Source organism: Diprion similis, chromosome 12 (assembly GCF_021155765.1).
Source record: "Diprion similis isolate iyDipSimi1 chromosome 12, iyDipSimi1.1, whole genome shotgun sequence".
In the NCBI taxonomy this organism is placed as follows: Eukaryota; Metazoa; Arthropoda; class Insecta; order Hymenoptera; family Diprionidae; genus Diprion; species Diprion similis.
In genome coordinates, this window is record NC_060116.1 from 14,554,066 (window position 1) to 14,568,741 (window position 14,676).

Consider the following 14,676-nt stretch of genomic DNA (forward strand, 5'->3'; position numbering starts at 1 on the left):
CGAATTCAGCAGCGAGTTGCGAACTCGATATTTAAATACACTCAACCTGCGTGCGAGCGTCGAAATTGAAGATTGAGCACCAGGCAGGAGAGAATACCGGCTCCTGGATCCGGCTGATCCCCGGATCAGAGGCAAGTCGAAATTACTCAACAGGTTATCCGCCTGCAAGTTTTTAACATGATACTCCCATTGGCGGCAGTGATGTTGTTTCGTTTCGTTTCGCCTTCTCGTTCTGTCGCTGTGAAATGCGGATAGTAGTAGAAAGCCAGACGCCGATAATCGCTTTCCCGCCAAAACTAACGAAACACGACATGTGTAGGTACGGCCTCGTCTTTATGCAGCCGTGCGGTTCGTCATGAGTTCCTGTTAAAAAGGGGACCGTTTTGAGACCGTTGCGCATTGGATTCGAGTTGCTTGCTCGCGCGAAGCGCTGCTCGTCGACAAGTTTGCAAGTCAATCCGACTCTCTCTCTCTTTCTTTCTTCATGTGCAATGGAAGTGGAGAAGACAGCGCCGGTGCGAAATCTCTGCGCGCGCATATCTTCGAAATTAAAGAATTATCAGTCGACGCGCTGCGTTAATACCGTCGTATTTAATTCGAAATGTTTGAGCATTTCAGTGTAAAGTATCGGAGCGATATAATCGGTAATTCAATCTCCCCTGATGAGGGTTTCTGCTGACGTAAAAACTCTCCTTCAATTGAGCTTGATCGGTAATTAAATATACTGGCGATTGAGCGTTACGCAATAGTCTCGGAAAAGGTATATAATAACAATAACCAGTGAACTTTGAAACACATGCCAGTGTGTTAAATCACTAACAACGAATGCGTGCCCTTGCTTTTCCCACCGCACGAATTCAAATGATAAATATTTTCGTCGTTCAATGCCAAGAGCAGCCGCTTGGCGCGTGGAGGTCTTATCCGACCACAAGCCGAGGTATCTCAATGTCATATCGTATCGTTGAATGCTCGCATACGACCTTGCGGAAATATACCAAACAAGATCATATGATACACATTTATACGTGTCTCCACGACTATATGGAGTTTTGAAAAATAGTTGTATAAATTTCATCAGCCATCGACAATTTGGTTGAATTTCGCCGAACGGCAACGTGCAAGATTCCGCGATCTAAGGACGTCTACCTTCGTTGCACAAACACAGTTGCACGAGGTTCGCGAAACATTTGCAAGCGGCGAACGGCTCCCCACCACTTTCGTGCGTGCAGAATCGTGCGGGTGTGTTGGTGTATCATCAAGCACGGAAACCCTGGACGTGTGTCGTAGTCGCCGCCCATGTTCGAATGACGTCATTACGAAGTAACAAAAAATTGACTTCGCAAAACGATGAGAGGAGGGATCCGCGAGGCGAGTTTCAAGCCGTTCGTCCAATCAGCCGTTATGCCAATATCGGGACATCCAATGGGATAAGACCGAGCAGCCGGTATCTCCGCACACAGTCGCAGGGATCCGATCACGGACAGGCTCACCCCCCATGTGTGGTTGAGGAAAATGCGAAACCGCGCGATCGCGCGCCTCCCAGACGGCGGTCTGCGAATTCGCAAAATACCTCCTAGCTCCGCTGCTCCCTGGATACAAAGTTCGCCAATTTGAAGGCTTGACGGCACTCGTGTGGGCTCTTCGTTCAAGGATAACAGCCCCCACAATTCTCTTCACTCGCCAACCACCGCAGGCAGCAGCAACTCAACGCGCGACGACGTCTGTTTCGCATTGGATTTTTAACATCAAGCCGTGCGAATACCACGTCATCGATGCTGAAATCGTCCATTGCGAATTTGGCCAATTAATGCGCGTCTGCAAATCAAACAAAAATGACAACATCTCTGGATCCGAATGATCGACGAGAATCAGCGCTATTACAAGCGTGCGAATTTCTTCACGAAATTGCGAATCGACTTCGTATTCGCGAAATCTTCAATGCCCACGGAGCTTGGTCCGGACCTTCGAGATACGCAGCTCGTCTGGGCGGGGCGTCCGGGTTTCGCAGTTTCGCAAACGACGCTGCAGTTGCGCGCGCGAACCACGGCGTGCGCCACGACGCGCACGGCGGGCTTTCGTACCCGGGCATCAGCAGGTCGAGGAGCCATAACTCTCGAAACTGATTGGTCACTGACCGAGCAGCATGGGTCACACATGGCCTCGGCAGTTGAGGAAGTGGCACGAGTGGCACTAAGTCCAGGGTCGACATACGCGCACTCTCAGAAATGTACGCGCGTGCCTAGTAGAAGGCTAGATAAAGGTTGGAAAATAACAGACGAAGGGCACTTGCTAAGCTGTAAATGATTTTATTTCTTCATTATGATACTGATGAAGTATTACGTTACGGGACCGTAATGATTCGTCTGAGATTGCTCAAGTACAATCTTTAGGAAACATTGGAGTCAGGATTTCGCGTCGGGAACCATTTCAGACGAACTAAAGGTAGTAGTATTACGGGGAAATCGTCACGCATGACTAGAGCTTTCAGAGCTCCTTAACTAGGAGTCCATCCTTTTCAGGAGGAGTCTTCATCCTGACCAAAGGAGAACAGGAAGGAAGAAGAAGAAGCGAGAGAGGCGCATGGAAGTACGTCCATGAAGCGTGAAACTGCAAAATAAATTCGCCATCCGTCCTGCACCAATGACAACGACGGCATGTCCGAACCCTTTATGAACTTGTGGATGCATTTATTATTCGTTAATCGTAAGTCAGGAAACCTCCTTACTGTCGAGCGTCACTTTAGCGCCGACTGTTTCCAAGTCGCAGTATTTGAGACAGACTTAGCGGCGTGCCAAGAGTGGAACGAGGACAGAAGTCGAGAAAGAGAGAGTCGAGGGCACGAGGCGAAAAGAGACAGAGCTTAGCCGAGACTCGAACGGTTCTTGCCTCGAAGCGAGCGTGTTCCCCCACCACCTAAACGTACGAGTATACGCGATATTTTGCAGACTAGGACTACCCAGGGCCAACCGAACAAGTTTCGCTTGCGAAAAATACGTCCGCTAGGATTATTATAATGTATGTATATTGATGTGAAACTCGGGGTTTCCCTAAAACTGTGGAAATTTCATGCTTTTTCCTGAAAAATTTTATATATAGAAGCAGGAGATCAGCATAGCGTTGAAGCTACCTGCGGTACTTTGCCTATTTCACGAATTTTCCCGGGATTCCTTCAACCGTTTACTCTTTTTTTCTTCTTCTCATGCCTGATAGTACTGCGATGCGCGGGAAAAAGGAAGCTGTATTCTTAATATCGGAATATGTGATCACAATGTCAAATATTTTTCAAAAAACTCATAACAAAGACAGAATTGTCAAAAAGAAAATCATAGACATGGTATGTAGTTGATCTATGATTGCAAATATGTGTTTTCCATTGTGTTCTACTACAAAATTAATAATATTCAAATAACACGATACATTCCTATACCCGAAAAAAACTGCCGGCATCTGTCATAAAATAGCTTCTCTCGTTCCGGGGGCCTATGTTATCTAAACGGAAAATATGAATGCATATGTATGTAAAAGAGAAAGCGAGAGAGAGACAACAAGGGAGGGAGTGAGCAAGAGAGAGAGGATAGATGTTCGAGAGAGTATAATGGTTGGCCTTCGCCTTCTCTGACCAAGGAAAAAAATAAAGAAACTAAACCAAAGTAACAGAGAAAAAAAAAATATTAGTATAACGGATGAGAATGAAAATGTCTAACCCGTGAAATAATAATAACAAACGGCGTGAAAAAATTGAGTGACAATCAAGTGACAATACATTTTATCATCTATCAGGCGAGCACCACCGTATTAGAGCTGACCTGACTAGAAAAGTCACTGACCTAATTTTTCTCAGCGACTGGCCCGCGCAACTTCACCATCTCCTTGTCATAGGAGAACAGAACGGGTTTGCTACGTACCTAAGTCGTACCCGAAGCTGTATGTAAATGGTTCTCAACTGTCAGATCGCAGCCAGTGTTTAGAAAGTCGTGATGATTGGATTCGTTGCCATTGGAATTGCGACTAGTAAAAATTTCTGGTCTATAACTTGAGTTGCTAAAACTATTAGGAACAGACTTTGTCAAGACGGTCGTTACAATAGCAGTTGTTATTTCTTTAACTGCTGCAGAGTAAAAAAACATAAACTTGCTACCAGAATTGCTACGTGTGATGAATCATAATTCAAAGATTGAATTGTTACACCAAGCGGGACGTTATTGCATCACGTAATCAATACGCTAATTTCTGGATCGACAAATACTCGACTCAATTATCCGAGGAACGTGTATCATTCTGCGATCACGTGAAACCGTTAGTTACAGTTCCAGTGAACATAAACGATGACGTTATTGCCGCATAAATTGCGGCACGGAGCCAAAGGAAAGGTCATATAACGTTATTGGTGTGCGGAATCCGATTGAGAATCGTTTGTGCAAAAGTGATTTGAGCACGTAGTCACGTCATATTGCGTCAGCGGACCTGCGCAATTAGAGGATCCTGAGGTCTGCTCTTAACCTGCGCAACAGAGAGGCGCGCCTGGAGCTGCGATGACGTCCGTGGAAGCGGTTCTCGTCGGAAATCGAACCACTTCGGACAGCTTGGTCCTTTGGAAAGTTGGTGCTCGGGGTGGAGAGTCGATGCGACTGAAAGGGGCTTGGCAAACCGTAAGGTTATCTCGTATACAAGAGATTATATAGGCGAAGAGGGTTTTCATTTTTACTGACGCGTCCATAACCACCGCATTCCTGGCGAACGCGAATCAGGAGAACACGACGTACGAGCTGGCAGTAACCGTGGAGCCAGCCACACCGTCGGTAACTGCGAGCAGCGTGCACTTTCATTACCGCATTGACCTTCGTCCTTGGCTTTCCTCGGCTTCGCGTGTCGCTCGTGGGATTTCGAATCGCCGGGAATTAGAGGGACCTGATCAGGCCCGATGGACTCGTAAAACACAATTTGGAACACCCCTATTGTCAAGGCTGACTTATAGCTGCTGCGGGCTGCCTCCGCACCTATTGACTCACTCCGCGGACCAAAGATAGAAACCTTCCCCGTCGAGCTTATTGCGTCACCGTAGTCTCTGGTCTTCTTCAACCCTCGGGGAATTCAATTTTATAGGATTGCTATAAAGGGACTTGCGAACGGTATCGTGCTGACGCAGTCAGATGAAAGTATCGAGCTAACCAAACAGTCTGGAATTTCGACTTCTCGTTCTCACAGAAAAAAACAGGATATCAGTTACTCATTCCCTGGAAAAAGTAAATGTGAAAAATCAAGTGCTAAGTCTACACCATGACTGTGCTCCCAATAAATATATCCAATGAATAACCATGTGTACTGTAAATACAGGGACACAAACATGATACCAACAACGTTTTCGCTGCAGCACTTTGCTAACCACCTTTCGGGGGCTCTCTGCTACGAGACTACCGCTTGGCAGTATTTTCGGTTTAAATTGAGCTCGTCGCATAAAAAAACGGTCCCCTACAATCTCAGGGTTAGAGATTTCCAACGGTTATCGGCCAACGATATCACGGGGTTCGTTAGCCGATCGAAACGGGAAGACGTGGATTGTGCAGTTCGACGGACAGCCCCGATCTTCAGGGAGTAGTGGGTGGAGTCTCTTAAATTGTTGTACCGCCTTTAACAAATGCTTGGTAGCAGGGTGACATCACGTCGATGGAGGCTGGTCATGTGTCTCTCCCCCGTTCCGGCGCCGCGCTGCCACGTGCCAACGTTGCTATGGCGGGACATGTTCTCCTACGAACGAAAGACTCGACTGTGACCCGGCCAGGGGACACAGCAAGGCCCTTTGTCGGACGTCAATGACCTCAACGCTCAATTTAACGATGCCAGTAGACCTGAGTCGCCTCGAACCCACGTAGAGGCGCCGTTTACGACCTCCCGGCGTCCCTTCTCCGAACTCCGTGCGTATGAGTGGCACGGCCACGATCTGACCCTTTCAAATCCACGACAAGATCGGATCCAAACCCTAGCAGAAAGGGTCACTCCGACACCATGAACCGCCCCCAGTCTCCATCAGTGGCGGGTTTTTTTTACAGTACGCTAATGTCGAGCCGTGGTATGACAAAATTCAGCGAGGCAGATGACCTTCATTACCATCGAATAAGTTATAAGCTTATGAACCTTTTACAGCTGACTGCGTTATCCCGGAGCAAATTAGTGCAAAAAGTCGCGTAATGATCGAACGATCATAATTTACTGTCGACGTTTTTCGCTCTGATAAATCATGCATCGCGAGACATCTGTGGCTCATGACTAGGTTCAAGCGCCAGTTTATGACCGATGGTCGGTAGGATTCCCACACGCGATAACTCGAATGCCCATCGACCGATCCGTCGAACTTGACCTATTCTCCCCAACTTGTTTGTTTCCTGCTTTGGTATTTCATTCGAGCGATTATTGTCTCGTATCTCAGCTTGCAAAAAGCTCCAGTGATCGAGTGTACACTCGCTTTGGTTTTCGCGTAGATTTTGAAGAATGGCATCCGGCATCGCCGGTTCCTCCTTCTCGGCTAGGCGAACCGGAATTTACTGTTCCACGGGCTTCCTGGTCGCCTGATACCTTGCGCGACTACCAGACATCTTGCGGTCCGCACGGATTCCCTGGACGACGAGCGTCGAACCTCGAGCGTGTTGCGCGCCAAAACTTTTGCAGTACGGTGCCGATGAAAAATTGTAGAAAGCCAAGGAGACCGGTCTAATTGGCTTCCGGGCTTCGGGGATCGCCTCCATTGGCTGTATTATTGATGCCCCTTGCGCGCTCGACACGAAACTTTGCCTCGCGTACCATCAGGGTTCCATGAGGTATGTACGTACATACGTGGTTTGCACGGTGTTCAGCCCCTTTTTCGACAAACGTTCCCCAAATCGATCGACGCAGGGTAAAACCAAGATACGCCGTCGCACTGATGATCCCTTGGCACCGGTTCCGACCGAGGGATCACGTGACGTTTGTACTGCGTAATTTTCCGCCCCGACATCTTGCGTCGAAAGTTTCAAGCTCGAACGGTCCACGTGACTACGAAAAACATTGACCATTTGGCGTCGGAAGGCCGCCCCTGTTATACGTACCCACGCACACGCATGGAGAACTGGCAGTGTCACTTATGCCTTAAGCGTTCGCGGTGATCGTAACTTCGTGACCCTACATTGGCTTGTTAAACCGCGTTTTTCCATCGGTAAGGGAGCGAGACGAACCTGCGAGCATGGGGGAACCCGAGGAAGACACATTCTGCAAGAAGATGCGGAAGGCCACCAGAGACATCCATGCAGTAAGCGACGCGCTCGTTAACGCGAAGCTTGCATTTGGTGAGCGAATCAACTGGTCTTATATGGCTGCCTCACGATCGACACTCTTGTTGACAAAAGTCCCATTGATGCTCTCAACTTACAATTAGATCCACAATATAGGCTGAACCTCCAATTAGTTTATCCCTCAATCCGTAAAAGAGTGGGCGTGTACCAATATTGGAATATTCATAAGACGTGTTCGATAAGGTGAACCAATTCCGAATGGTCATTGGAATCGATCATTCAATGGGGTATTATTTGCAGTGTCAAAAAGTTTATCATTCATTTAATGACAAGCGCACGTATTTTCAACAATCGAAGACAAAAAAAAAAAAAAAAAAAATACCAGTCCGATAAACTTCTTTGGATTAAAATAATTAATGACGCGAAAGTCACGATATCAAGACTTCGTGCACAGTTCTTACGAAGATTGTTTTTGTATGACTAATTCTCAGCGTAGAGCTAGAGTCTGTTTATTTATAACTGTTCAATATACGAAGCACGATAATCTAGTAAATATATCGTTCGGACAAAAACAAAAACAACGCTCTTCAAAGTACAATACGAAAATAATCCGTGCTCATATTTTTCACAGCATTTTCCGACAGTGGCGTATGGGCTGATGGTTTGTTGGTATTCTACGAGGTTTTCCGATATTTGGAGGGAGCAATGATCAGGTTAAAGAACACGAAAGTCGGATCCCTCAGACTTCCCGGTCTCCAAAGGACCGAGGCTTTTGAATTGGACCTGGAGTACTACCTCGGCAAAGGCTGGATGAAGAATTACACCCCGAGGTATGAGTAAAAGGGGGAAAAAATAATTCAGTCAAGTTCAATGAGGGTGAGATGATGAACAACAAAGTTGTTATAACGAGCTTTCAATTTTATTACGATTCAGGGACAGCGTCGTCAAGTACCTGATGCGTTTAAGGCAACTCGAGGACGCGGATCCGAATCAGCTGATGGCGTACATATATCATTTGTACATGGGTTTGCTGAGCGGAGGTATAATACTGCGAAAGAAGAGGCAGCTGATGAGAAAACTTTCGCCGTTTAAAGACGTGCCAATGGGGGGTGACTGCGTTACGGATTTTGGCGAATATAACGTATTTCAGCTGAAACGCGACCTGCGTAATACGATGAACGACATCGCGGATACCCTTGACGAAGACACGAAGAATAAACTGATAGAAGAAAGTAAGACTGTATACGCTTTGAACAACGAAATAATAAGGAGCGTTAGAGGTGCGGGTCCAGTCGTTATAAAGAAAGTAATCTACTTCGTAAGCATTTTCGTATTTTTACTATTCATATTCTTCGTTCTCTTCAAGTAATCGTCGAATTTGTTTTTTTGCTTTTCTTTTCTTCGTTTTTTTCAACGATTGTCGTGGGTTGTATTAGACTGATCGTGAGAAAACATGTATATACATGTACATATACATACACTTACGTATATACACGTGTAAATGTATATATATATATTATATATGATAATGTTAACGACGAGTTATTTAATAATTTATTTATACAAAGTATAAAATCTGGACGAGAAAATTTTCAAAATTTAATAACCTTATACAGTGCGTTATAGTTTCGTAAGTTGCGAGAGTATGCATAAGTAAAATTTAGTAAGTAATAATGCAGATATATAATATATATGCGAGGATTTACCGTTAATTAGAAAGTCTGAAGATAGAGCATCACATCTTTTCGTAAATTTTGTGATAGTAGTTTTAAGATTTACAAACTCCAAGGTGTCCAGCTGCTGCAGTGAACAATTAACAATTACAATTTCAATCACTTGCAATGCTTGAATTTGAGTTTGAAACGAGGAATGGAAAGTGTACAAATGTGAAAAGTAAAAATCTTCAAATTATAGGTTCAAAAACTGAGAAAGTTCAACTTTTCGATTTGCAGAGACTGCATGGTTTGGACACCTGATAAGTCGCTGGATACCACGGAGTTACTTTAATATTACCTGTTATCTAAGTCATTAATCCCCTTTAAAATTCAGACCTGGTTAATAGGATATGCGACATTTATCATGTATATAGTTTAAAGCGAATTTGTCCCCTTTTAATCACCATATGCACAGCACTGAAAATAATATATTTTGACAGAAACAAGAAATCAAATATCATTGAAAATAAAATAAACTACAGAAAACTTAATATATTTGCTCAAATATTTAGAATGAGACGTAAGGTGAAAATTATCGAAAAAATACATATAAATATATAAATATAAACGCGGTAAGAAGTTGGCCAACTAATTTTCAGACAAAAACATCTTATCGGTAATATATTTTCTTGATAAGTATTCACTTGTCACTATGCGTCTGATCTATATGCAGGATATTAGCCCGTAATGAATCTAACGTTGAGAATTCTTCCTTTGCAGTAATCGGTAAATGTTTCTATGGCATAGATGCATGTGCATTTAAATTATTGCATACCTCCTGCCTCAAAAGTTATTTAGGCACATTTTTATCGTCCCTTAAGATATACTGTAACGAATTCTCTAAGAGAAACACATTATCTATTTATCTATGTGTTAATTCTTACGTGCAAAGCAGCTCTGAACCCGGTGAAATAAAATTAATTATTCGTAATCAAATTTTACGCCATCATATCGAGGAATAAATGAAATAAAAAAATGCTTACACGAAGAATTCTCCATTCGCAATATTCTTTTTCTCATTACTCTAAAATGACTATCCATCCAAAGATAAAGTTCTATTTATTATATGTATAAGCGAATACCGTTCGTGATAAAAAAAAATGCGAATTTTAATGAATAATGAAGAATAAAAAATATCGTAGATCACACTTAGTCGTAGTAGGGTATCCAAATTTTTAATTAAAATCTATTCAAAGTACAACCAATATCAATATGTCATTTACTGTAATGCTCTGTGAATTTTTTTGTAAATAAATTCCAACACACTGACAATAATAACAAGTATTTTTTAATTTTCTGCATTGTATCCTGATCGTACTTTGCAAAAAAATTTATTTATTAGTCACGAAGTATGATATATGTGTATAGGTATTCGCGATTGCGTGCTTTGCGAAATAAGTCACCGAGTATCCTGTATCATTTTTAGTATCCTGGAACATCGAGTCCAGGCGCGGATATAATTGCAAAGAATTTCCGAAATTCGTGTGAAAGTCGTACAAAAGGGTTGAAAAAAAATCGCAATACACCTGGATATGTGAGTTTTTTGCGAAAAGATATGCATTTCCGCAAACTCAAAATATTCTCACCTTAGTCAAATCATAGAACGGAAGTCGTTCTTTATAGTATACAGAAATAGTGCGCAAAGAGATTACTTTATGCACCGAGGATTGCTGAAATAATTTTAACATCCGCAATTGGTCGCAATTTTACCGTTTCTTCAAGTAAAGTTTAAAAATTCCTACACAGCTGAAAAGAACACTTACGCTATAAAGATGTTCATCGAACATTCTACGAACGATAAAAAACCATTCCGCAAAGTGCAAAAAATTTTGTAACAGTCTGAGACTCACCAGCTGCTTAACGCCTGCAGTATGTCAACGCATCTCACTCCGCTGCAATTACAGCTGCATCGTGTTGCATCTAAGGCGCTGATATGCGGCTGACGTCACAGATTTTTCACTTCACATTTCACATTCTTTCAATTAACACTTCACACTTTTTCACCACACAGTTCACATTTTTTTTTACTTCGGGGTTCACACTGATATTGAATGATGGATATTTGCAGGATTTAACGTACGTGATAGTAAGATGAAGATTTAAACAGACTTTGTAAAAATGTATGTAGTACATACATTGAATATTCACAAAGACGCAATATTCAGACGATCTCACGCGCTTGAACTGCGTTGCTTCTGTACCGGCATCTCGAAATTCGAACATCAAATATAATCGCACGGCTTCGAAATTAAAAACTTTCATCACTGTTACAGAATCCGAATTGACTTTCTTCATCACAACTTAATGTACTACAAGAACTACCAATTCCTGACCACACTACGTCGAAATTAGAGTTAGACCGCGGATTAAAGTCACAGTAAACAAAGCGCGTCCTTCAGGTCATCGGGACGAACAATGTGGGGTTATAATGAAGTAGATAGATACTTGCCCAGCGTTTGTTTTCTTCTCATTCCTCAGGTTACATGATACATATGTATGTATGTACTACATACATTCAACGCAAAGCAGTTGAAGCGTAGAATTCGACAATACGGTGTAAGAAACCGTGTTTAGTATGCAACGAGTAATCGCGATCTGGAAAATATCAAAACTGCGCGGCTGTTTTAAAGACTCGCGAGGTCTAAGAGTAGAATTCCAAGATGGTTACTCCTGGGAAAATTTTCGTACCCAGTACTCAGCGGATAAGTCAGCCTGAGGCCATTAAAAGCGGAGTAAGCGATCCGGTCGCGTCTTTACAGTTTTCAGTCACATTCGCGAAAGCCATTTTACCTCGAAATCCGACGCATACACTGGCTACACTGATATAGGTATAGCGGTCTTCATTATCGGCAGGGCAGATTTGGGGCCTCGGAAAAAGGTAACCGAACGAAACACCGCTGCCAACGACGGGTAAGCAGCGAATGAGGCGATTTTCGATAACCAAGCGGCAACAGCGCCACCGGAGGACTGCCGGCATAAAAGTATAAGAATAGGGGGGGGGGGGGGGGGGGGGGTCCGTTAACTAGAAGTCGTCTACCTTCTCTGTTTACTGGCGCATGCAAAGATGAGGCAAGAAAACGTTGAATCCATCCATCAGCCTTTTGTAGAAGTACGCGCATTTTATTATTCTGAACTATTTCAACACATAACCTATCGAAATGTCACATGTAACCAAGGTGTACGACTCGGATGTTTTTGCTCGTAGTGCGCGGTAGCCATCTTGCATCTTTTTCTCTTTTTAGTAGGTAGACACCTCCACTTTCATTAGAGCCTGCAGTCCCTCTATTTTATTCTTATACCTCTATGACTGCCAGCAGGCTGGGAGCGTCGTGCGATTCACAACAATAATTGTGGCTCGTAGTTGAGGCAGGGTGTGGCGTGTTTGGTGAATTGACGCGGGCTTCAGGATTCCAATTAAAATTTAGACGAACTCTCGCCGAATTATGAATAGCCGTAACGTAATTACTCTTGCCGTCCTGGCGCTGCTCGCTGTAGAAGGTAAATATTACTTGTGTGTGTTTATTGAAACTTGTGAAACAGGTGCGAATACTGATTGAAGTTGGATAATTTTTACCATTTGATTCACCGTTTCTCCTTTATTTTTGTCTAAATTAACGAATTGATTGTTATACAGGTAACGCGTTGTACTGCTACAGATGCAACAGCAACAGTCCAGGGTGCGGAACGCCTTTGAACTGGCTTTGGTACTGGGGCGAAACCTGCCCTGAGTATGACGACAAATGCGTGAAGATCATCGAGAGGAAAGGAGGTGCGGTTTTTTGTTGCGTCGTAATTACCAACTAGATACCATGTCGAGCTAGATTTAGAATCTAACATCGTTCAATTTTCAGCTGAAACAATTCTGACCAGGGAATGTCTGAGTTCGGTGCGCGGATTCAGGACTGACATACCGGCGGACAAGTACGAGGGCTGTAGGCCAGCTGCGAAGGATGTCAGACTGGGACACTACGTTAACAATTCTATCACTCAGCTGGATATACACAGGGACTATTACGACGAAGTGACGTGGTGTTTCTGCTACTTTGACCACAGATGCAACGGAGCTGCTGGCCTTACAATCTCCGTCAGTTTATTGGCATTGATTTATTTCGCGAGAGGTTTGATATAGGTTTTAATGCAGTTTTTTTAAGAAGTTTTTTTTATAATGACAAAGATATAATTACTTTCAACGAGTCGAAAATTGAGCTATAGAATCGTGGTTAGGCTACTTTGCAGCTACCAAAATAATCCATTTCGACTTCAGTAAATGCCGTCCATATTATTTGATACTCAAGTTAGTAAGTAAGATTACACTTTGTTTTAATAATAATGACTAAGAAGAAGGAACCTGAATTAGTTTAAAGTGCCTTTCGCCATATGGCAAATTTTACATTCGAAGAGAGCTGCTGTAATATCCGTCCATAAAATATTTCCAGTTTTAACACATTTTGTACTAAATCTTTAGAACTTATTTTATCTTGTATATAGTCCATAAGGATCTGAACGATACATAAGCATAATTATAGTATATTTATTGTATACATGTAAATGAAAGGGTTTTTATTACTGTAGACAATGCTTAAGTGTCTACATCAATATCAAACATTCAATGCACATAGATCTGAAAGCGTTTTAGAGACGCCCTGGTATTATAGCCTTCGATTTTTATAAAAAATATATTTTTACATTCCAAATTGTGTTCTGAACTAATGTAGAAGACAATAAACGATAGTTAAGGTAATAAAACCGCAAAAACACAATTCTTCGTCAACGTCATATTCCCATTTCCCTTTTTTATCATCAATCTCTTATCCACTCTTATCAAATAACGATCGGTAAAGCATTGCACGGTCGGTATGTTATCGATATATTCTGCGAGGATCCACTGCCGCGAAATTCAGATCCATAAAGCTCTAGGCTCTTGAAGAATGGAAGCCAATGGCAATGTACCCGAGGCACGTACCATACAACCTACTGAATTATTACTTATACCCTCCAATAAATAGTAATGTTCGTCTGACTGTATACCGGGTAAGCCCGAAAGATCGATCGCCTGCATGTTTTTCAGCGTTCCGATGTAATTCACAGGGGTGAGATTTTGTGACGGAAAAATTTGCTTTCAAACAAACAATCAAGAAAGTACTTCTTCATAGATCGAGGTTACTGTGCAGCAGCTTGAAGAAGCACTTGTGCTGCAGTTTCTGGATACACAGTGGACTGAAAAAATGCAAATTCCACGTTCGTTAGAGGAAAGAGCGTCGTTCTCATTACCGCGTGACATCATTAAAACAGAACTAACTGGATAATCCATCTTTTCATTAGGAACCTCGTAAAGCCTTACATTTCACGTACATATTCGGGGTTCATGTTGTGTAAGTGTACCGAATTTCCGCGCGAAATGAAAGGAGAATTTTTTAATTGAAAAGAAAAATAATTCATTTCAATCGAAAGAAAAGTAACGTACAAAGTGCATAAATTATACCGAATGGATAACCGCGATCACGTTCGAGCTAAAATCTGTTATTCTACTCTAGCATCGGAGGATCAATTCTGTATACAGACGAAGGTATATAACTGTTTATATAATATATAGTCTATGCGGTTTTGGCGATCATCCAAAAAGTAAAATCGTGTCTCCCAGTGTCCCAGTTCTCGGACCTTATACTTTACGCTCGATATGTATGCCGTTAATATTATAT

General features: G+C 42.7%; 2 protein-coding genes across 2 annotated transcripts; both read left to right on the forward strand.

Annotated features, from left to right (window-relative positions):
- The first annotated feature begins 6,809 nt into the window (after positions 1-6,809).
- Positions 6,810-9,106, forward strand: LOC124412946. Its single transcript, XM_046893183.1, has 3 exons — positions 6,810-7,316; positions 7,894-8,092; positions 8,196-9,106. Exons 1-3 carry the CDS (start codon positions 7,214-7,216, stop codon positions 8,629-8,631), a joined length of 738 nt encoding a protein of 245 aa, XP_046749139.1. The 5' UTR covers positions 6,810-7,213; the 3' UTR covers positions 8,632-9,106.
- A 3,154-nt stretch (positions 9,107-12,260) lies between these two features.
- Positions 12,261-13,589, forward strand: LOC124412947. The gene is made up of 3 exons (XM_046893185.1): positions 12,261-12,475; positions 12,612-12,746; positions 12,829-13,589. Exons 1-3 carry the CDS (start codon positions 12,421-12,423, stop codon positions 13,104-13,106), a joined length of 468 nt encoding a protein of 155 aa, XP_046749141.1. The 5' UTR covers positions 12,261-12,420; the 3' UTR covers positions 13,107-13,589.
- The last annotated feature ends 1,087 nt before the right edge of the window (positions 13,590-14,676 follow it).